Source organism: Trichechus manatus, unplaced genomic scaffold, assembly GCF_000243295.1.
Source record: "Trichechus manatus latirostris isolate Lorelei unplaced genomic scaffold, TriManLat1.0 scaffold00030, whole genome shotgun sequence".
NCBI lineage: Eukaryota > Metazoa > Chordata > Mammalia > Sirenia > Trichechidae > Trichechus > Trichechus manatus.
This window is the reverse complement of record NW_004443966.1, coordinates 21,714,643-21,738,521: the sequence shown is the minus strand read 5'-3', so window position 1 is coordinate 21,738,521 and position 23,879 is coordinate 21,714,643. Positions and strand designations below refer to the sequence as shown.

The 23,879-nt window shown below is 39.2% G+C and overlaps 1 protein-coding gene across 5 annotated transcripts in view; it reads right to left on the bottom strand.

The window, feature by feature from the left end:
- The window catches only part of PEAK1 (pseudopodium enriched atypical kinase 1), a 151,523-nt gene that overhangs the window by 40,797 nt on the left and 86,847 nt on the right, over positions 1-23,879 (bottom strand). For all 5 annotated transcript variants that reach the window (XM_023729842.1, XM_023729841.1, XM_023729843.1 and 2 more), the window contains one exon: positions 12,037-15,296. In XM_023729842.1, coding sequence (XP_023585610.1) covers positions 12,037-15,182 — 3,146 coding nt within the window. In that variant the 5' untranslated portion in view covers positions 15,183-15,296. The remainder of the gene's footprint in view (positions 1-12,036; positions 15,297-23,879) is intronic.

Genomic DNA, 23,879 nt, shown 5'->3' with positions numbered 1-23,879 from the left:
TGTAGTGTCAGCTACAAGGGTATGTATTAATTAGGGTGTTCACATGAAGTGCTTTTAAGGGAGTGAATAACTATGCCAATGTTGAGTACTTTAAGACTGCTTGACAGGCCAGTGAATCAGCACACGTCACTGTGCCCTTCTTAGTCACAGACATGAATTCTTGTGCTCAGGGGGACTTTAAAAGGTGTGGTAGACATCAACTGACTCAACAACCTCCACTAACAGTAACAAAAATCACTTTGGGTCTGTCTCTGAAGTCAAATCTCTACTGCAGAGTGGTCCTAGGATAGTCCATAGACCTCTCTGGCCCTCAATTTCCTAAAAAATGGGAAGGATGCACTGTCAGAGCTGTTGGGATGGCTGAGAAAATGTGAGGGAAATTGTTGTAAGAAGTACATAATAAGATACTGTTATTAAACTTTAGATTCATTATGCAAACAAGAAAACAAAGCAGACCCAACAAGTGGGAAATTCTCAGTCTGATTCTTCACTTTGGAACATATTCATTATGGGACTCTTTTCTGGAGTTGTATTAGCTCCCCAAAGGAAAAGGAACATAAAACTCTCTGAAGACCTCTCCCATCATGATGCCCATAAACATAACCATTCTGCATCATTCTGTGATTAGGATGAAGTAAGATATTTATCAATTTCTCTAATACAGGATTATTTAAAAATTCAATAAGGACTTCATGCGCAACTAGTCTAAACTTTAGGAACAATATGTCAGCAAATGTAGATGTGATCTTTATAAATGTTGACACTCCAGAAATTTTCTTTAGAGCAAAAGAACATATAATCAGGAGAGCAAGCAGCTACTTTCAGCTTCTTCTCCAATTTTTCTTTATGAGAAATAGGAACTTGATCTTCAGAGACCAGTCTGATCCTAAGCATGAAAAGATGACTTTGATAGGGTTTCTCTTAGTAGAGATAATGAAATGAAGCTGTAACTGGAGCAGAAGTATTAAGACAATTCAAACTTCTAACTGAACTTTCTGGAGAGAAGGACATCTTATTTTATCATAGTCATAAAGATGGCACAAGATCAGACAACTTTTTGTTCTGTTATACATAAGGTCCTAGGAGTCGAAGTTGACTTGAAGGCAACTAACAACAACAAGTGTTTGGATTTTCTTTTTTCATACTAGATGTACACACACACACAGAACCAGACTGATTTCTTTGTTGTTAGCTGTCATTAAGTTGATTCCAACTCATTGCAACCTCATGTGTAGAGAGTAGAACTGCTTCCTGGGGTTTTCAAATCTGTCATCTTTCGGAAGCAGATCGCCAGACCTTTTCTTCCCCTGAGGCGCCTCTGGGTAGGTTCGAATTGCCAATCTTTTGCCTTGTAGTTGAGCACTTAACTGTTTGCATCACCCAGGGACTCCATCTATGATTTCTTTAGTGAGTACCAAACTTGTCTAGTATTTGGCTGGAATGGCTGTAAGTCACTAGTGTGCCTGACAACTACAGACAAACAAGGTATTATAGCTTAGTACCAGGGTTAGCAAATTTAAAAGGGCCAGATTGTAAGTATTTTAGGCTTTGCAAGCCATGTAGTCTCCGTCATAACTACTCAACTCTGCTGTTGTAGTGCAAAAGCAGCCACAGACAATACAGAAAAGAACATGCATGGCTGTGTTCCAATAAAACTTCGTTTACAAAAACAGGCTACTGGTTGGATTTGGCTCACAGGCCATAGTTTGCCAACTCCTAGTCTATACCGTTGAACCCTAGAGTTGATTAGAGGGCACCCAGGACTGACCTCTGGATTATCAAGGAATCCAGTTTAGTTTTAAGGACTCTAAGAAGATTAATAAGACCTTGGAAGGGCGAAGGAAAGTTATACAGATGAATAGAGTTCCTAAGGGAGCAAAGGTGTGCCAAATGCAATCTGCCTGTCCAAACCAGAAGTTAGCTGGGGTTTGGACAGAATCCTATCTGTTCAAGGCAGAGCTGAATTCCCCAGATGGTTCTGGGTATCCTAAAACACCCGATTTACATGACATCCAGAAGTACATGCTAATTAGGCGCATGGTGTTCAGGGCTGGAGAGGCTAGGAAGATTAGCTAAAAGTTAAGAGGCCATTCAGGGGCAAATGATATCCTTAAGTTTGCCTGAAGTGTTATAATTATTTTGAATGAGTTACAGTTACAGTAGTCCCCCCTTATCTGGGTTTCACTTTCTGCAGTTTCAATTACCGGCAGTCAACCGTGGTTCGAAAATGTTACATGAGTACATAGCATGAAGAAATCTTATGCAGTCCCGCTCCGTCACTCATATAACCCTTTATTACAGTATATTGTTATAATTGTTCCATTTTATTATTAATTATTGTTAATCTCTTACTGTGTCTAATTTATAAATTAAACTTTATCATAGGTATGTATGTATAAGACAAATCATAGTATATATAAGGTTCAGTACCATCCGCAGTTTCAGGCATCCATGGGAGGTCTTAGAACGTACCCTTCGAGGATAAGAGGAGACTACTGTATTTTCTTAATCATTAGGTTAGATTTTTCTAATTAGTCAGAAAAATATTTTTTTGAACTAAAATTTTAAGGACGTGCCTGTGATTGTCAATAGATCTTGCCTATCAATTAGGAAACAATTATTCACACAAGGATGGGACTAAGTGTCTTAAAAAAACCAAAAAACAAACCAAGCCCACTGTTGTCGAGTTGATTCCAACTCATTTGGTGGTATTCATACACTCAGGGACATAGAATTTATGTCTGAAAACTAAACTAACGTGCAAGAATGTGGGTGAGATAAAATAAATATGACTCTAGTCAACAAGCAAGAGTTTACCATCACGGTTTACTGAAATGACTACTAGAAGTGTGTACTACAGGAAGAAGAAAATTGAACTCAGAAAAGAGGAGTGAAATGAAGATGAATAGTTAAAAAAAAGTAATAAACATAAAATAAAAAAGGATGATGTGATGGGGAGTGACTGATGGAAGGAGTTTATTTACATTGGGTGGTCAGTGAAGAATTTTTTCAGGTGGTAACAATTAATTTGAGAGCTGAATGACAAGGAGCCAGCCATGCAAAGATCTGAAGGAAGAATTCCAAGCAGAGAAATCCCTGGGTGGTACAAAGTGTTAACACATTTGGTTGCTATCTGAAAGGTTGGAGGTTTGAGTCTACCCAGAGGTGCCTTATAAAAAAGGCCTGGTGATCTACTTCCCAAAAAATCAGCCATTGAAAACCCTATGGAGCACAGTTCTACTCTGACACACATGGGGTCACCATAGGTCGGAACTGACTTGACAGCAACTGGTTAAAGAAGGATTACGTTTGGCATGTTTGAGGAACAGAAAGGAAACTAGTATTGTAGGAAGTCCATGAGCAAGGGAGTGAGTAGTAGGAGGTAAAACTAAACAGGTGGGTAAAGGTCATATCATGTAGAGACCTCCTTCACTGTGGTAAGATACTGTGATTTGCAATTTAAAAAGTGTGCTTGGCTCTTCTAAAGAGACTAGATTACAAGTGGCAGGTTAAGCAGGGAGACCAATTAGAAAAACAGTAAACCAGGTGAGAGATGCTGGTGGTTTGGACCAGTGTGATATAAGCAGTGATAGAGATAAGTAGATAGATTTGGGATTATTTTGGAGGTTGAGTCAACAGGACTTTCTGATGTTTTGGCTGTAGGGTGTGAGGGAAGAGAAGAATCAAGGATGACTCCTAGTTTTCTGGCTTAAGCAATTGGATGGGTGGTGGGGTCTTTACCAAGAAGGGAACACTGGAGTTGGAACAGATTTATAGGGAAAAACCAAAAGTTCTGTTTTGGACATGTTTCATTTGAAATGCCTATTTGACATTTAAATGGCGGTCAGTTGTATTTAAGTCATAAATATAGGGAAGAGGTCAGGAAGGGGATACAAATTTGGGAATCATCATAATATATATAGTATTTAACATTTTGGTACCAGATGATGTTTAGCCAAGGATTAGCCAGTAAGGTTTAAAGAACTCCTTTTGGAATATGATTATAATAAAAAACATTAAAAAGCTTACCTTTTAGAGATTATATACTAAAATATTTATAAATGAAATGATGTCTGGGATTTGCTTCAAAATAATGGGGGTAAGCAGATGGGTGTATAAATAAAACTGTTGAAGTAGAGTTTTGGGTAAGTGGTGGTTCCTTATACTAATCTACATGTTGTTGTTGTGTGCCATCAAGTCAATTTCAACTCACAGTGACCCTATAGGACAGAGCAGAACTGCCCCATAGGGTTTCCTAGGCTGTAATCTTTACAGGAGTAGATTGCCAGGTCTTTTCTCCCATGGAGCCGCTGGTGACTTTCAACCACCAACCTTTTGGTTAGCAGCCAAGCACTTAATCACTGTGCCACCAAAGCTCCGGACTAATCCATCTAGATACACTAATCTATCTACTTTTGTAAATGAAAATAAACAAAAGGACCCATTTTTAAAGATGGAATCAGTAGTACTAATGATTCCAAGGTCAACACTATAAGCAAAGCACTCAGGCAAAAAGGAAGCCACTATAACTGGGGGTTCGTTCATGAGCAAGAGGGTGAGTAAGGTTAAACAAGTAGTCAGACATCACATATGTAGGGCCTTCCTTCATTGTGGCTATATGACTGGATATACATTTAAGAAAGAGCACTTGGCTATTTTAAGAGGAATAGATTGCAGGGGGCAAGACATTAAGCAACAATTATCTTACATTCTGGTTCCCTAAGCTTAATTCTGTAAAGGGTGTGTCACCTTTACCTATATCCCTCAGAAACATCATTGCGAATAATAGGAGACATAATTAACTGAGTTCTTCCCATTGGTCAGTGCTGAGCTAGATGCTTTACAGAAAAACCCAGTTGCTGTCAAGTCAATTCTGACTCATGGTGACCCCATATCGGAGTCGAACTGTGCTCCACAGGGTTTTCAATGGCTAATTTTTCAGAAGTAGATCGCCGGTCTTTCTTCTGAAGTACGTCTGGGTGGACTCGAACTGCCAGCCTTCTGGTTAGCAGCAAGTGTGTTAACCATTTGCATTAGCCAGGGACTCCAAATGCTTTATAGACATTATCTTATTTAGTCTTCACGATGTCTCTATAAGGTAGGTATTATTATTCTTATTGTACAAGTAGGGAAACTAGAGCTCAGAGAGGTAAAGTCAAAAGTCACACAGCTACTCACTGGTAAAGTTAGAACTAAATCTTTGTCTGTCAGACTCAATTTTTTTCACATTCCCAAGCTATGGACATTAAACAGCTGCAGAGAAGGTAAAGTAGGCTAGTATTTCTGAAAGTGATAGCTGAGACATTCCCAACTGACTACAGACCAGACTTATCACCAAATTAATTTCTTTTGATCCAAACTAGCCAGATAGAAATGACACCTATGGATAACTCTTGAACCAAAATTTGACCCACTAGTAACCCAGTCACCAGTATTTCCACCTTCTAGTCCATCTTCAATACTACTGCCTGAGAGAGAGAGAAAAAAAAAAAAAAAAATCATGACACTTTCCTGTTTAAAAACTGTTTCCTCTACAGAGCCTACAAGGCAAAGGCTAAACATCTCAACATATCACGCAAGGCTCTTTACAGTCTAAATCAGCAGTTTCTCAAACTTTTTGGTCTCAGGATTCCATTACACTTTTAAAAATTGAGAACTTGTTAAATTTGGGCTTTTGTTTAGATGGGTTGTATCTACGGATATTTATTTTATCAAATATTAAAACAGAAAATTTAAAAATAGTTAACCATTTAACAATAAAAATAATAAACCCTTTAACTGTTAACCTAAATAATATTTTAAAAAATCTCTGTATCTGGCTTAGTAAAAGACAGCTGGATTCTCATATTTGCTTTTGCATTAAATCTGCTGTGATATGTTGTTTTGGTTGAAGTATTAAAAAAAAAATCCAGTCTCATCCAGATGTATAGGTGGGAAAAGAAGGAGTGTTTTAGTTAATTGAGGATGTTTTTCTTTGGTATGACACCAGACCTTGGTAAGTGGCAGTTTCTTAAAGGTTAGTTGCAAGGTGCAATCTGAAAACATTTCAATGAACATTTTGTACTCAGTTACATTAAAATCCATTGGTCTAGCTTGCACTCATGCATAATTTTGTAATATCATTTCCTTTGGAAATTACTGGTTTACTGAATTAAGCAGATCTTGCAAATGTTGACACATTTCATTATATAACATTAAAAAAAAACCCTTTAGTTCATACCACCAATCTGGTTAGAAAAATGTTTAACTATTAGGAAGCTGTCAAAGTCGTGGTGGCAGATACAAATTTTCAAAAATTTCTATTTTTGCTTGAAAGCTTGAGTTGTTCTCCTCAAAGTGATAGGCTTGCTATATTCATTCTTAAGAAAATATCTGCCAAACACCCAAGTCTAAATAACTATAGTTTATCTGTCAGTTGGGGCTAGTTCAGCTTTACAACACAAACTATTTCGTAAGTGTTTTTCCCTGAGAAAACCATCATACTATGTTATGCAGCAGAAGTACTCCATGGGTACTTCCCATTTCATCATACAGAATTTTAAAAAGACAGGTACTCAAGGGTTGAGATTTAATACAATTCACTACTTCATCAAGGACATTCCTAAGTGAAACTGGCTTTTTTCTTTCTTTTTTGCTACTAGTATATAGTTTGGGGCCATGGGTTTGACTTGTGTTTAGATGCCAGGAATTTCACCCACTATTGTTTTTGTACCATCAGTGCAAATGTCACACAGTGAAAAACACAAATAATGTCTTACTATTATTATGAAGGAGCCCTAGTGGTGGTTAACAGCTGGGCTACTAACCAAAAGGTCAACAGTTCGAATCTACCAGCCACTCCTTGGAAACCCTAGGGGGCAGTTCTACTCTGTCCTATATGGTCGCTATGAGTCAGAATTGACTCGATCACCAAGGGTTTGATTTTGAGTTATTATCATGAAAACAGTTTTCACCTTGCATGAACTATGCTTTAAGAACCACTGGTTTACCCATTTTTCTTTTCCAGTCACATGTCCTGCTTCTGTTTGTCATCATCCTCATCCCTGTGACTTTGCATACGTTGTTTCCTTTGCCTGCAATGAAACAATTAGCTGGCAAAATCCTATTTGTCTTTTAAGATATGGTTTGGATTTCATTTCTGAGAAATCTGTTTAGAGCCGATTTAGTCACTCTGACTTGGTGCTTCTGTACCACTCTGCACACACATTGTTTTAGTGTAGAGAGGCTACTAACATTTTAGAGCACCTAATTTTGGTTGGTGGTTCAAACCCACTCAGCGGCTCTGCAGGAGAAAGACCTGGCTATCTGCTTCTATAAAGATTACAGCCAAGTAAACTCTATGGGGCAGTTCTATTGTCACACAGGACTGCTGTGAGTCAAAATTAACTTGACAGCACCCCAAAACAACAACATGTGCCAAACCCCATGCTAAGCCTTTTACATATTTTCTCATGAAATCCTCTAATTTTATATGATAGTTATCAACATAGCCACTGTACCCTGAAGAACTAGATGGATAGCTGAAGCAGAATTCAAACCCAAACCCAGTATTTTACCAGTGTCATAATCTTTACCCCTATTTGCTCCAGGACCTAATACTATATGTGACACAGAGTTAAGACATTCAATTTATGTCTTCTGAACAGTTAAGTAAATGAACTTAATAACAATAAAATCCCATAATGTAAGTCTCTATAAAATCTCTTATCTTAGTGCCTGGAGCCTGGTCTTTGGTACAGTATTTTTCATTCTTCATTCCTTATATACAGTTTGGATTTGGAATCTTCATTTACTTATAGAAAAACCTGCATTTTCATTTCTTCCATCAGTGTGTTTCCAGCCATGGGATGGTAATTTAATGATTACACTGCCATCAAGCTGGAAACATAAACGCTGACATTTGACAGTAATGTTTGTCTTTTCAAAGTTGCTTCAAGTAAATACCAATGGTGTATCCAAGTAAATGAGGTAATTATTGAAACAGCAAATGCTGTATATTCTTCAAAATGTGTATTTATGTTTTAAACTTTTCAAAAAATTAGTGGAAAAGGAATAAAAGAAAAACTAATGAATGTCTTTTTCTACATTGTCCGGGACACTACGAAATGTGAAAATTCTTCTGTGCCTCTAAGAAAAGCTGAATGTCTCAATCAACCACTGCTTTACTTAGACAATAGCACAGATTTTTAGAATGATGGCAGACCAAACCAAACCCATTGCTGTCAAGTTGATTCCGACTCATACTGGCCCTGTAGGACAGGGTAGGACTGCCCCATAGAGTTTCCATGGAGTGGCTGGTGGATTCAAACCGCTAATCTTTTGGTTAGCAGCCAAGCTCTTTAACCACTTCGCCACCAGGGCTCCTGATGGTAAGACCAAGTGGTAAGCCCAGTGGTTCTTAATGCTGGACTAGCAGCATCAGCATCACCGGAGAACTAGTTAGGAATGCAAATTATCAGGCCTTACTCCAGACCTACTGTATCAGAAACTCTGGGGGTTGGGCCCAGCAATCTGTGTTCTAACCAGCCCTCCAGGTGATTCTGATGCATGCTCAAGTTTGAGAACCAATGAAGCAGACTCATCATGTCATTTGGACTCATGGATGTTACCTATAGTAAAGTGATACATTTTGGAAAATATGACTGGCCTGTGTATAAATAAATTTTTGAAAAAAAATAAGCTGTATAATAAGTAGTGTGCCATGGCAAGGGCCTGGGCTGCCCTCAAGCCCATATACAGTCAAAGGAGAGAGTCTCATTCCATAGAAGAGAGGCCAAGTCATTCATTGGCTCTGCCTTCCAGGATGTGGATAAATATACCACAGCCATACCTAATGAGGAGTAAAGCCATTTATTGATCTGCATGAACTATCTGCCATTTCCTTGTAGGTAACTCCAATCATATGCTGTTTAAATTGCTTCTTTCCTAAATAAAATAGTAACCTGCAATAAATATATTTTATTATTACTGGTGTACAACATTCTATCACCCATATTCAATGACCAATGACAAGACTATTCTTTCCAGGAATATATTATCACTATTCTAGTTGCTTTGCTATTAAATGGATTTAAGGAATTTGCTAGCATTCTGACAACTATTTGAGAGGTGTAAAAAGCTCATTTTAGTAAAGAATTTATATAAAACTTCCTAGCATTTTGCTAGAAGAAGTGAAGGCATTAAGTGTTCACTTCATTTTCTTTATACGTTTCCAAAGAAAAACTGGTAAGAGAACCTGCCCTTTCCATCAGTTTGCCGTCTTCGCTGGATAGAAGGCCAGGCCCTGTAGAAAAGGTTTAATGTCAGTCAGGAGGGATGAAGACCCTGAATCAGATGAATAGAGCACTCAGGGCATATCTTTGTTTAAAAAGAAAATAAATCATCCTATTTGTATAAAGAAACCAACCTATTTGTCACAAACTTGGGATAATCGTTTCTTGTTTTTATTGGCAGTTAATTAGTTTTGCATACAATACAAATGAGAAAGCAAAACTTAAGCTTCCTAAACAAATGTTTATGTGAATGATTAGAAGTGAATATTTAACAGTTCAGTTTGACCTTGTACTCATTAACAATGCAACAAGATTGGAAGAATACAAGCTTTAGAGTGAGAACGATAATAGGTTTGAATTCTGACTCTGACAATTACTAGCTGTGTTACTCTGGCCAATTGTTATCTTCTCTGAGTTTCAGCTTCCTCATCTGTTATGAATTGAATTACGTGCCCCCCCCAAAAAAAAACAAACATGTGTTGTAAATCCTAACCTTTATGCCTGTGGCGTGTCACTTTGAGGACTAAGGTACATCAGACCCAACCCATGGTATTTTTAGTTGCCTCATATACATGTGAAAGCAGGACAATGAATAAGGAAGACCAAAGAAGAATTGATGCATTTGAATTATGATGTTGGTGAAGAATACTGAATATACCCTGGACCGCCAGAAGAATTAACAAGTAAGTCTGTCTTGGAAGAAGTACAGCCAGAATGCTCATTAGAAGCAAGCATGGCAAGACTTCATCTCACGTACTTTGGACATGTTATCAGGAGGGACCATTCCCTAGAGAAGGACATCATGCTTTGTAAAGTAGAGGCTCAGCAAAAAGAGGAAGACCCTTAACGAGACAGACTGACACAGCGGCGACACCAATGGGCTCAAACACAGCAACGATTTTGAGGATGACGCAGGACCAGGCAGTGTTTTGTTCTGTGGTACATAGAGTCTCTATGAGTTGGAACTGAATCGAGACACCTAACAACAAAACAATGCCTGTGGTTATAATCCCACTGGGGAACGGGTTGTCTTTGTTATGTTAATGAGGCAGAATTAGTGTAGGGTGTATCTTGAGTCAATCTCTGAGATATAAAAGAGATTAAACAAGCGAACAGAGTAGAAATAGGGTAAGGTAGATGCCAAGACACATGGAGATCTCCAAGGAACCAGGAAGCAGAAGCTGAAGAGACAAAGACCTTCCTCCAGAGCTGACAGAGAAAGCTTTCCCCTAGAGCTGATACTCTGCATTCAGACTTCTAACTTCCTAAACTGTGAGAAAATAAATTTCTGTTTGTTACAGCCATCCACTTGTGGTATTTCTGTTACAGCAGCACTAGATAACTAAGAAATCATTTGAAGAACACAACCAATTTATAGGGCTGTTAGTAAGGACTTGAGATAAATATTTGGGACGTGCCCTGCACAATGCCTGACAGAGAATAGGAGATCAGGAAATATTTATTAAAGTACTAAAGAAAAGAAAACTAATGCCCAGAGAACTGATGTAGGTATACAATGGGTTTAGCTGAATTGAGGATTATACTATTGGGTCTTAATCTCAATAACTTCTCCTATTTTACCTACATGTTAAATAACCTCCCCCTCCCTTTTTTCTTCTGCAACACTTGGAAGATGGACAGGGAATGGGAGTGTGATGGTTAATGTTATATGTCAACTAGGGTAGGGTAGGTCATGATTCCCAGTATTGTGTGGTTGTCCTCCCTTTCGTGATCTGATGTAATTACTCTCCATCTTATATGTTGTAAATCCTAACCTCTATATGTTAATGAGGCAGGATTAGTGTGGCATGTATCTTGAGTCACAGGCTTACAAGAGGTTGTGACTCAAGTCACACCCTTACTCTGATGCAGGAAGAGTTTCCTTGGGAGTGTCACCTGCATCCAATATATATATGGATGCTCTGGCAAGGCTCTCCCTTGCTCTGGATCCAGCATCCGGCTTGTCATCATCTAACCTCTGGTTCTTGGGACTTGAACCTGTTGTCTGACCTGCCGATTCTGGGATTCATCAGCTTCCATAGCCCCGTGGGCCAGCAGCGTACCATCTGACCTGCCGATTGTGGGTTCATCAGCCCTTGCAAACCATGTGAGTCAGGAGAAGCCTCCAGCCTCACGCCTGACCCATGGATTTGGGACTTGCTAGCCTCCACAACCACGTGAGCCATTTCCTTGAGATAAATCTCTCTCTATATATTTATACACATATGCTTCACTGGTTTTGCTTCTCTATCGCACCCAGCCTAAGACAGATAGCAATAAAAAACAAACAAATATTCCCATAAAAGAAAGTAATGCATATGGAGATAACACTTTGGTGAAAGACAGGAAGAACTGCTTGAAGAGTCTTATTTCACTTACAATGAGGGAAAGAACAGTACTACCATGTATTCATTTGATCCTGTTTCTTCCTTATGCTATCACAGCATTTCAAAGCAATGTATAATTTATTGCTATTTAGGTATTCTGGATTTGCTTTCCTATCTTAAAGCCCTTTTGCATTTACCAGAATGCAGGAGGCTACTTTAGCTAAAATTCCAGGGTCATAAACCTTGTTCAGTGCAATAAGATCACTCCAATAATATTCTAATCTTGGAATGCAGTTTAAAGATAGATGATGGCCACAGAGTGCTACTTACAAACAGAAATGGCTCTTATGCAATCTTAAAGATACAAAAAACTTAGCACCTGAAAATGTGTTTAAAGGAAAAAAAAAACCCACATTCTGCCAGTCTATTTTACATACCTGAGAATTTTTTTAGGAATCTGTGATGGGGAAGAATGGCTCCTTTTCTTCTTCTCTGAGTCCTGTAGGAAAGTATCTTCTTTTCCACCCTTCTCCATGACTGCTGTCTGGTCGGCTCCGGCCTGGCTCTGATCCACACTGAACTGGCCTTCAGCAGGGGGGTCACACCTGTACATGAAGACAATGGCTGGTTTCTCACTGGACTCTGCTTTGGTTTCTGTGAACCAGTGATGGCGCTGAACTGGTGGAGGGGGCAGCATGTGGATGACTGTGCCATCCAGGCCCACTAGTTTCCCTTTCTCTCGCTCTTTCTCTTTTTCATCCTCCTCATCTGTTTTCCGACGGCGGAAGAAGCTTTTAAATGATATCCAGCGCTTAGGTTTTGCATCAGCTGCCCGCCTGCTACCTTCAGAATGCAAAACTGATTCAGCTTCTGTTGACCTGGCAGGGCTGGTTGGCTTGGTCCAGTTGGTGAAATGCTTCTGCAAAAGGTTACTTGCATGGTAAGGAGAAGAAGTGGAGCGTGGGGGAGGGAAGGGAGGTGTTGGCTCACTTTGGGCGTTCATCACTAATTTGGAGGGAGGGGTAGTGACTGTCTTTGAGAGTGGATCTTTCTGTACTCTCGTGGTCGGACTTTCTGTGGTCTGAGGTGCTTCAGCTTCACCACTTGGCTGAGACGTAAAGAGAGACTTGGGCCGGACTGGCGTACTCTTAGGTGTACTCTTAGCAGTGTCGGCATCTGGAGGAATGGCATAAAGCTCCTCCACACTGCAAGCTTTAGGGCCAGATTGAGGCATTTCTGGAGGAGACTGTGGGGGTTGGATAGAAGCCACAATCTGAGAAAGGACTGTGCTTGCTTTCTCCCTGGTGCTACTGCAGCTGCCCACAGTCTGCGACTCCTGAGCGTCTTCTGTTTTGGCCACAGGTTCCTGAGTGGTTCTCTGGATCTTCGTTGGGGAGCTGTGGCTAGAACTATAGCTTCTCTGTGGTGAAGACTGGGCTCTGTTAAGACAGTTGTTAAACTCCTGAACCTTTCGAGCCACTGAGCCCCTTTTACGCTCTGTGCTGTTTGAAAACCCTTTAACTTGGGGACATTCAGTGGGTTTATTTGCAGTGCTATCAGACACTTTGCTTTCAGTTTCTATTTCTTCATAAGTATGGCTTATTATACTTGTGGTTTTTTCCTTCACTGAGAGCTCGCCACTTGTTCCCAGAAAGCTTCTGTAGATAGCTAGATTGTCATATGCATTTGGATTGATTACAATGGGAACTTTGATAGCATTTTTGGAACTCCGAGCATAAGTTGGCTCATCATGAATGATAATTGGAAAAGGTGGCATACCAGCATTGTTGTAACTATTAAATTTTATTTCAGACAAATTAGGTGACTTTACAGGGATGGTTCTGGAGGAAATGTTTGTAGCTGTGGGGGAAGTAGGTGCTGATTTGTGACAGTTTTTCCTTGGAGGGACATTTGGTCCAGTTCCACCACTAATTAATTCCACCTTAGGTATCTTTTGTCGTGGACTGGTACTGGAAGTCCACACTTCCTGGTATCGGATTGCACTGGATTTTTGGAAATGGGCACTTACTTGTCCTGATGTCAATGCAGGTGATATCACCGGAGAATTTGGAGTAGAAGATGAGCTTTTCATCTTGGGGCTTTTGGCAGGGCCCTCGAGGTGCTCACTGGCCATGGCTGCCGACACATCCACGACAGTATATGGCTTGCACAATGGCTGTTCCAAATTCACAACTCGGTAGGGCTTCGCTTGCTCTTCTACAGGGACGAGGTTTATGGTTACTGCTTGCCCAGCAATATCTGTAGAGGCTTTACTTTCTTGCTTCTCAGTTTGTACAGCAATCTTGCCATCCTTCTCTTCCAATCGGAGAGCAAGGACTGCTTTGTGTGTCTCTGGAACTTTTATTGAGCTTTTAGAAGTTTGTGATGAGTCCTCCTGATTATTACCAGAGAGACTTTCATAACTGGGCTCAATTTCCTTCATCTTCTTAGAATCTCCCTGGTTACCAGGAGATAACCCTCCATTACAAACCTTCTGGGATAAACTACTGGCTGTCTCAGAACGTGATTCTTCTGTTAAAGAAGAATCTGGTGATGTGGAGTCTGAGGACACCATGCTCTGAATGCTTCCGGGTCCATAGGAGACCACAGAATTCTCTTCATAACCATTCAGGATTTCATCATAGCTGTCATCATAGTCTACAGCACAGATTCTCTGCAAAGACTTGTTTCGCAGGGGGACAGTATTCCATTTTTTGTCCACAAAGAATCGAACAGGAGACAAAGTATTTGCTCTAAAGTTAGCAAAGCGAGGTTGCCCTCTCATGCGGATCTCCATGGCCAACAGCTCTTCATCACTCTCATCCCAGCTCTCATGCTCCTCCTCCACATTACTGAAAAATACATCTTCCTCACTTTCCTCACCACTAGAAAACTCTGGGTAACAGAACCGGCCCCCTTCATTACTGATCACTTCTGTGCTCCCACTCAGAATAACATGCTTTCCCTGAGTATCCTTTATCCCTCCCATCATGCAACTTGGTGGAAGCTTTCTTTCCAATGATCGTTTGTAACAATTATTTATTCTTCCTAAGAATGTTTCTCTAGAGTTTGTTTCATTTCTTCTTATCTGAGGGGTGGTATCCAAGCCTGCTATCTCCTTTAACACTTCAGTTAGTCCATTATTGTTATTTGATATCTTCTTTGCACTGTCATTACTGCTATAAGGCTTAGGAACGTGGCTAAATCCTTCAGTATCATCTTCATTATTATTGTTAAGTGGTTTCTGATTCAAGGCAGTCCTGTTTCGGTTCCAACCTATGATGACAGGTTTGTTCTCACAGTGTTCTTGGATGCTAAGCTCACCACAAACACTTTGCCCATCTGCCACCATCATAGTGGGCTTCACAGCTATAGTGGGTTTTTTGGCCACAGGAGGCCGGAAATTTCCGGTGTTCCTGATGCGGTGGTTGTTGCTGTGATTGGCATTAGTTTTCACATTGCCATGGGTGATGGGTGCCTTCTCAGGGTCTGGGGGGAGCTGATGTAAGCTTTTAGGCTTAAAGCAGTTTTTGCATTCACCAGGTTTCCACACGTGTTCAGTAAAGGTGTTACAAGCAGACATTTTTTAGAACAGAACTTCACAGACAATGCTTTTTTTTCAGTGCATGGCAAAACTTTCATCCATTAGTTTTCACCTCCCCTAGGTGTCACAGCAGCTCTTCTAAGTATGATCTACCTGTGGGGGGAGAAAACAAGAAAAAAAAATCATAATGGAAAAGGTGCTATGAGGCTTATCATGACGAGTGACTTGAAAAAAACTAGTTCCACTCTTAAATTTTTCCTTAAATTAGATGAAAAGATTAAGTGAGAGATAAACTAATTTGGATAGTTCATAATTTCACTTTATTCAACCTTCATTTTGGAAAGTTAGGCTTTTAACCATAATTTTATGCACGCTCATTAAGCCATTTATATTTCACTTGATGTCTCTGTGGCAATGATGCTATTGACTTTCCCTTCCTGGAAAATGCCTTTGATATTGCTCTTTCTGTTATCCACCCATCTCTCTGACACTTCTTAGTCCACTGCAGGTTCCTCTTTCCTACTCACCTTTTAAATTTTGGATATCATGTATTCTCCTCAAACCCAGTGAATTCAAAACAAATCCTTCTGGCTACCCCTTTTCTCAACTTCTAATAACTTATCTCCTCTAACCAGCCCTTCTCCACCCCCAAGGCCACCTTCTTCCTCTTCTTTATTCCATATTTCAGTTAATATCACTACCATTAATCTACATGGCTGAGCTTCAAACTTCAGACCATTTTTTGAAACCCCTCTCTCCACTTTTAACTCCATATTTCACTAACTGCCCAAATTAGTCTTGCCAATTTTATCTCCTACATTTCTCTGGAACCCATTCTTGCCATTACCAGAGACTGCTAGTAGTTGCAATACTCACCATCTCTTACCTAGATTATTGCAACAGGCTGTTAACTGACCTCCATGACTGTAGTCTTGTTCCATTCTCATCTACCCTCTATACTCCTGTTACTAGAAGTGTGGTCCTCCAACCATCTGACCAGTAGCATCAGACTCACCTGGGAGCTTGTTATAAATGTAGCATTGTAGGTTCCACCCCAGACTTACTGATTCATAATTTGCATTATGAGATTCTCAGGTGATTCCACTGTTCCATACCACTATCAGACTTAACTTTCTAAAATGTTAATATGATCATCTTATTACCTAGCTTAGAAACTATTCTGCGACTCGACCTTACTTAATGCATTGGCTCCCAAATGTCAGTGTGCAGACTGGAGGTTCTAGATAAATAAGAACCACTGGGGAATTACCAAGGTCCCTGTGTGGTGCACACTGTTTGTATTTGACTACTAATCGAAAGGTTGGTGGGCCAAACCCACCCAATGGTGCCATGGAAGAAAGGCCTGGTGATCTGCTTCCTTAAAGATTACAGCCAAGAAAATCCTATGGAGCAGTTCTACTCTGTAACACATGGGGTCATCACTAGTTGGAATCAACTCGATGGCAATTGGTTTGGTTTGGGGGGAACCACCCTAGAGCTACATAGTCAATCTCTGGGAGAAGGGTCCAGGAATCTGCATTTTAAACAAGCTCTCCAGGTAATTCTATGTATAGTGAGGTGTTAGAACCTCTGAGTTACAGGAAGAAATCCAGACCCCTTAGTATTTCATGATATGGTCCTGTTTCTCTTTTAACCTCATGTCTTGAAAGTCAACAACTCTTAGTATACTCCAAATCTCGTTGGGTGGTGCATTTCTCCTTGGAACTATCAAAGCCCCTTAGACATACTTTCATGAACAAGTACTTTCATTTTTAACTGTCTGTTTCCCCACCAGTTTTTGAGGTCCTTTAAGATACAAGCTATATCTTACTCATCTCTATATATCTAAAATAAAGAGCTGAATAAACACTGGTTGATTAAATGTGCTGGTTTTAAGATTTATTTAAGAGATGAATCTTGCGGCTTTTTCTCTCGGTTTAGGCACATAGCTACATACCTTCCCACAGAACACTACGAGTCTTAACGTTTCTACTTTGGGTATCATAAGAACTATTTTAAAAAGTTGTAAAGTTCCACTTCATCATATACAGTGAAATTGCCAGGATCCTTGGTTTGGTCAGAAACCCAGTCTTTTCACCAAGTTTCAGCGTGTTTCTAAGAAAGGAACATTTTCTTTAGCTAATATATACAAAGCTAAATCCATGTAAACAATACTTGTAAAGTACTCTGCTTTAGTGGAACAAGTGCAGACTTAAAGACCAAAGAAATTCAAACAAAGAGCCCAACTACCCGGCTAAAATCTAAGTTCGTTCTTTGCTGGAGACCATTAAGAGGCTCTTTTCAATAAGATTAAAATACATTCTTCAAGTATTTGTTTGAAAATATTTATTTAGTCTTTCAGGTATTTTTAAAGTTATATCCTTTAGTTGATTCATTGATTTCTTGCTAATCTGAGACTGAAACATTGTGAGCAAGAGGGAGAGTGCTATAAAATTAGGTTGAAAAGGAGAACAGGGGCCAGATCATGGAGGGCCTTTTAGGCTTTTAAAGATTATAGAGTTTATCCTAAGAGCAGTGGGAAGCCACTTAAGTGTCTTAGCAGGGGAAACAACATGATCTAATTTGCATTTTAAAAAGATTTCTCTGACCAAAAAACATGAAATACTTAAGTATAAGTCTAATGAAATATATGCAAAATCTAAAATCTATATGCAGAAAACTACAAAATACTGCTAAAAGAAACCAAAGCTCTAAACAAATGGAGAGATATACTGGGTTCAATGGATTGTAAGACTAGATATTGTTAAGATGTCAATTCTTCCCAAATTGCTCTGTAAAGTCAATGTAATTCCAATAAAAATCTAAGCAGGATTTTTTAAATAGAAATCAACAAGTTGATTAAAAAATTTACATGACAAGGCAAAGGAACTATAACAGCCAAAACAGCTTTGAAAAAGAACAAAGTTGGAGGACTCACGTTACCTGATTTCAAGACTTACTAAAAAGTTACATTAATCTTGACATTAGTATTAGTGAAAGACTAGAAACATAGATCGGGGGTAAGCAAACTACAGCCTGCAAACCAAATCTAGCATGTTGCCTGTTTTTGTATGTCCCTAAGCTAAGAATGGAGCCCTGGTGGCGCTGGTTAAGAGCTTGGCTGCTAACCAAAAGGTCGCAGTTCGAATCCACCAGCTGCTCCTCGGAAACCCAATGGGACAGTTCTACTTTGTTTTACACAGTTGCTATGAGTTGGAATTGACTCGACGGCAACGAGTTTGTTTTTTGTTTTTGTTTTTGAAGTTAAGAATGCTTCTTCTATTTTTAAATGGTTGAAAAAATCAAAAGAATAGTACTTTGTGACAAGTGAAAATTATAGGAAATTTAAATTTCAGTGCCTGTAAGTAGAGCTCTATTGGAACACAGCCACACGCATTTGTTTATATATTGTCTATGGTGGCTTTGTGCTGCAATGGAGAATTTAGTTACGACAGAGACAGTACGTGGCACTCTCATTGCTTTGCACTGCTTTTCAGCACACTACAAACTGCAGCGTTTCTACTACTATACGTATCGTCTATACGAAAAGATATTTTTCAAAGATAAAAATACATAAAATTTCATTACAGATCTGAATCAACAGATGAGTATTTGCAATCAATTCTGATGAGAGGAAACACTAACTGTGAACCCCAATTAAATGTTATCCTCTCCTAAAAAAAAGAATTTCATTCTTCTCATTAGTAGACCTGTTAGAAAAAATTGTTCTCAATGATTATATTTTTAGTTTTATGAGAAAATTTGTTTTCTCTCCTGTTATACAAATGCCTGTATAATAGGTTTGCTTTTGCCTTTTGACCTACAAAGCCTAAAATATTTACTATCTAGCCCTTTACAGTTGCTGATCCCTGACATAGATCAATGGGACAGAATAGAGTCCAGAAATAGGCTTACACAAACATATAGTCAACTGATCTTTGACAAGGTGAAAAGGATATTCTTTTCAACAAATGGTGTTGGAACAACTAGATATCCATATACAAAAAGAACCTCGACCCATACCTCACACCATACACACAAGTTAACTCAAAATGGATCATAGACCCAAGAATAAAAATGTAAAACTTTTAAAAGAGAACATAGGAGAAAATCTTTGTGGCTTTAAGTTTGGCAAAGAGTTATCTGATACAACATCAAAATCATGCTCCATAAAAGAAAAAACTGAGAGCTTGGACTTTATCAAAACTAAAAACATTTGCTCTGCCAAGACACTGAAGAGAATGAAAAGACAAGCCACAGACTGGGAGAAAATTTTTTGCAAAGTATACATCTGACAAAGGACTTGTATCCAGAATACATAAAGAACTGTCAGACACAACAAAAAGAAAACAAACCCAATTAAAAAAAATAAGCAAAAGATTTGAATGGACACTTCACCAAAGATACATGAATTGTATATAAACATGTAAAAAGATGCTAAGTATCATTAGTTACTATAGAAATGCAAATTAAAACTACAATGAACTACCACTACACACCTATTAGAATTAGTAAACTAAAATTAAAACAAAAACTGGTGCTAGTGAGGATGTGGAGCAACTGTAACTCATTCATTGCTGGTGGGAATGCAAATAGTTCAGCCACTTTGAAAAACCGTATTGCAGTTTCCTAGAAACACTAACTTACCATGGAATCCAGCAACCCCACTCTTAGGAATTTACCCAAGACAAATGAAAACTTATGTTTGCACTAAAACCTGTACATGAAGGTTTACAGCAGCTTTATTCGTAACTGCCAAAAACTGGAAACAATACAAATGTTGTACCGTGGTGGGTACATGATTACATGTATCTGTCAAAACTCATAGAATTGTACACCAGGAAGGTATAAGTTTTATTGTATCTAAATTAAAACTCAATAAACCTGACTTAAAAAATAAAGGCAGCTCTGGCTGCTATGTGGAGAATGGACTGGGAGAGAGGAGGGCAGGTGAGGAGACGGTTTAAAGAACTGTTTTTGGGCAAAGAAAGATATGATGGGGATCTGGCTTAGGGTGTGGTAGCAGACAAGACAGAGAAAAGTGGATGTATGAATAACTGGATTTTGGAGGGAGTAAGAGACGTTGGGAGCCCCGGTGGTGCCGTGGTTAAGAGCTCAGCTGCTAACCAAAAGGTCAGCAGTTCGAATGCACTAGCTGCTCCTTGGAAACCCTAGAGGCAGTTCCACTCTGTCCTATAGAGTCTCTATGAGTCGGAATTGACTTGATGGCAATGGGTATTTTTTTTTTTTTTTTTTGGTTTTGGTTAAGAAGTGTTGAGGTTTTGGGTTTAGGTACTCCAGTAATTTGTGGGGCCATTTATTAAGACAGACAACATTGGGGGAGACGCAACTGTTAGTGGAAAGATTATGAGTCTAGATTTTGTCAGCCAGCATATAATAGAATAGGCAGTTCCATATAGGGGTCAAACAAAGGAGAATTCTGCGGTCCTCGTGTGTTTGGGAATTATTACTAGTATAGAATCATCTAGGCCAAATGAAAATATAGAGTGAGCTAGAGAGGTGGCCTTGGTGGGTGAGCCAAAGAGAAGAGGATAAGTCTCCAGAGAACACTGAAGAGAAACAAAGTGTCATGACCCAGAGCCAAAGGAAGAGATTTCATGAAGCAGGGCTAGACAACCATTTCAAATGTTGCTGAGAGGTAACGGAAAATGAGGACTTAATTGTGCTATCGAACCTGGCAACGTGAACTCATTGGTGACCAGAGTATGAACTATTTTGGTACAGCGATGGGGATGGAAACCAGACAGCAGTAAGTTGAAGAGTGAGGAGATAGAGTAATTGTAAATAACTTTTTGGAGAAGTTTAGGTGGGAAGTAGAAGAAAGAAAGTGCTGGTAGTATGGGGGTCAGAAAGAATTTCTTTGTTTTTAAGATGGGAGAAACTTGATGATGCTGAATGTTTATATTGGGATAACAATGCTTATACTGAAAAGACAGAAAGGAGGGGGATAATCTCAAATCTTGGTATGCTAAAACCGAGTAAGTCCCTAGTTCAATCCTTCCGTTGTACAGACGATGGGGAACTGAAGCCCAGAAAAGACTTTTCTAATATTACACAGTGAATTAGAGAGGCCCAGCTGGGACCCAAGGATATACTGCTACCTACAATAAATATCTTTTTTTCTTTCAATATTTAAGTATTATATGCTCACTGTGAAAATTAAAAAAAGCATAAAGAAAATAGAAACCACGTATAATCCTACTTTCCAGGAGTAACTACTATTAACAGTTTGGGGCAGTTTTTGTCAGTCACCAAGATTTTTTTTTTAACCATTCCCTGTATACTTAGCACTATGTGGCACTGAATACAAAACAATAAGCCATCCTGGCTTAATTAACATCATGTTAACCAAGTTAAAACCACCTCTGATAAGAGAGGGATTAAGTTTTCTCTTTGGAAGTAGTATCTACATTTTCTTTTCCAAGACTAAATATACAGTAAAAATAATTTACCCACTTTGAGTGCAAGTAAGTTAATTCAGTCAAAAGAGGACTGTTAGGTTGATTAGCAGCTATCATGTTAGCAACAGATATCTAAATGAGATTCATCAGAAACACAATTACCTTATGTCAGTGCTGTGTGCAACAGAAACCCATCAGTAAAATTAAGCCTTTGGATTTGACAATCTTTTATAAGTTACGTGTACAGCTGTGTTCATGCTACTATAAAACCAAGAGCTGAGCCAAACAAACACCTTTAGCAAGCACCAGATGGAGCTGCTGTCTAAGCCACAAAGCCTTAACTACGAGGGTTTCCTTTTAAGCACTAATTATGTTTGGAGACAAAGATGTGCACTTAAAAGATGCTGTCAAAACTATTTTAACTTATAACAGGCTCTTAGAGAGAAAAGCTGTATGTACCAGATAGAGCTCTGTCCACTGAGCACTGCTTGGCTGTACGCCTTTGTGAAATGACTTCTACAGCAATCAGTAACTAGCAGCTTTCCCTGCTCAACACTGACACCTCCAAAATGGGAAACTCCAGCCACTAAAGTTATGCTAGAGAAGTAAGAAATGTCTCTTGAGGCACTTAAACAAGGAAATATGACAGTCTTTGCTGTTGTCTTCTATTTATTTGCTGGAACAGGTCTGATATGGAGCACCCAAATGGAATGCTTGATAAGACAAGGTCATTTGCCTCTACATTCCTTACAATCTCAAAGAAAATCCTGCCGATGAAATGGTTGATGGGAGAGTTTAATGGCTGATGCTGCCCTTACAAGCTAGACAGGATTCCATGATCTAAAATCCTATTTCATATTTGACTGTTTTCAGGCACAAAGCCCCTCAGGCTATAGATGAAGCTATTCAACAGTAGCCTATTTCACTTCAAGTCATGACAGCTTTTTAAGAACCTATTACTGTTTTTTCCCTCTCTCTACAGCTATACAAACAATGACAATAATTAGTTTGCTCCTACTCCAACAGATTCAAGCAGATTTGATATAAAACAACCAAATCCATGCTAGATTTCAATCTTGGAATGAACAGGCTGGCAGAAAGAGCTGGAGTTCTTCACGCTGGATGCAATTCCCAAGTCCGTGAAGAGGGGGAGAGTGTGCAGGTGGTACACTAAATGCCATATATAGAACATTTCCTAAGGTACCTAAGGAGAATCTGTTGATAATAAAAGAGGATGAGGAATGGACTGCTAAGCTCTTTCCTCAATCCTGTGACTCCTGGAGGCCATTATCTCTCTCTGTAAAATCTGTCACATCACCAGTAAGGCAGAGGCAGGAGTCAAGAATCCTCACTGCTGTGTGTGGGCATTTAAGGACACTCTCACTGAAAAAATATTGCCTGTATATTATCCCAGACATTAGTCCATCTCCACAATGCTAGGGTAAAATTTACAAGCCAAGGTTCTTATTAGACTTTTGTCATGGAACTTGTGGGTCACTTATATAAAAAGGAAAGGAACATGTGACAAGCATCCCCATGTCACTGTTCCCAACCTTTCCTTCTTCCATAGTGAAAAATGCTGACCCAACACCTCAACCAGCTGCCAAACCCTTCAGTGTATGACTAAAAGGGTGGGGAGAGGAAGTGAAAGCAAAGCTGCAGGAAGAGGTTTTGTAGGAGATAAAACACAGCTTTAATTTGGGACAGAAATGGAAATTCCATGAGTAAAAGGAAACTTCTTAATCTGAAACTTACCCAAAAAACAAACAAACAAACAAACAAACAAACAAACAAACCCACAACAAAACCAACCAAACAAAAGTTCTTTGTTATCACAAGAACCGGCAATATCTTAAAAGATGAGGTTCTCCTGTGAAAAGAAAACACCAAAGTAAAACTTAATTTTGAAAACTCAACTAAAGCTCCATTGAAAGGAGGAAGCCCATCCATGCCCAACTGCCCTACCACAACAGTCTATCCTAACAATTTACTGTTCCTGTCATATGGTAGTTGTCTCAGGATAAGAGCTGTGCAACAGCAAATGCACCACTGGGCAGCTGCACTGCTCAGTTCCCAACTCATTTTTTAAGTTCAAACCTTTGATGAACCAGTTATTATTATTATAAACCTGGTAATACTGTAACTAGTTATAAGATTATATGTTCCAACGCTCCCTGAACCCACCACAGACCTCTACTTAAGAAGGTATACATCAAAAAAACACAAAACAATAAATGCTGGAGAGGTTGTGGAGAGACTGGAACACTTATACACTGTTGGTGGGAATGTAAAATGGTATAACCACTTTGGAAAT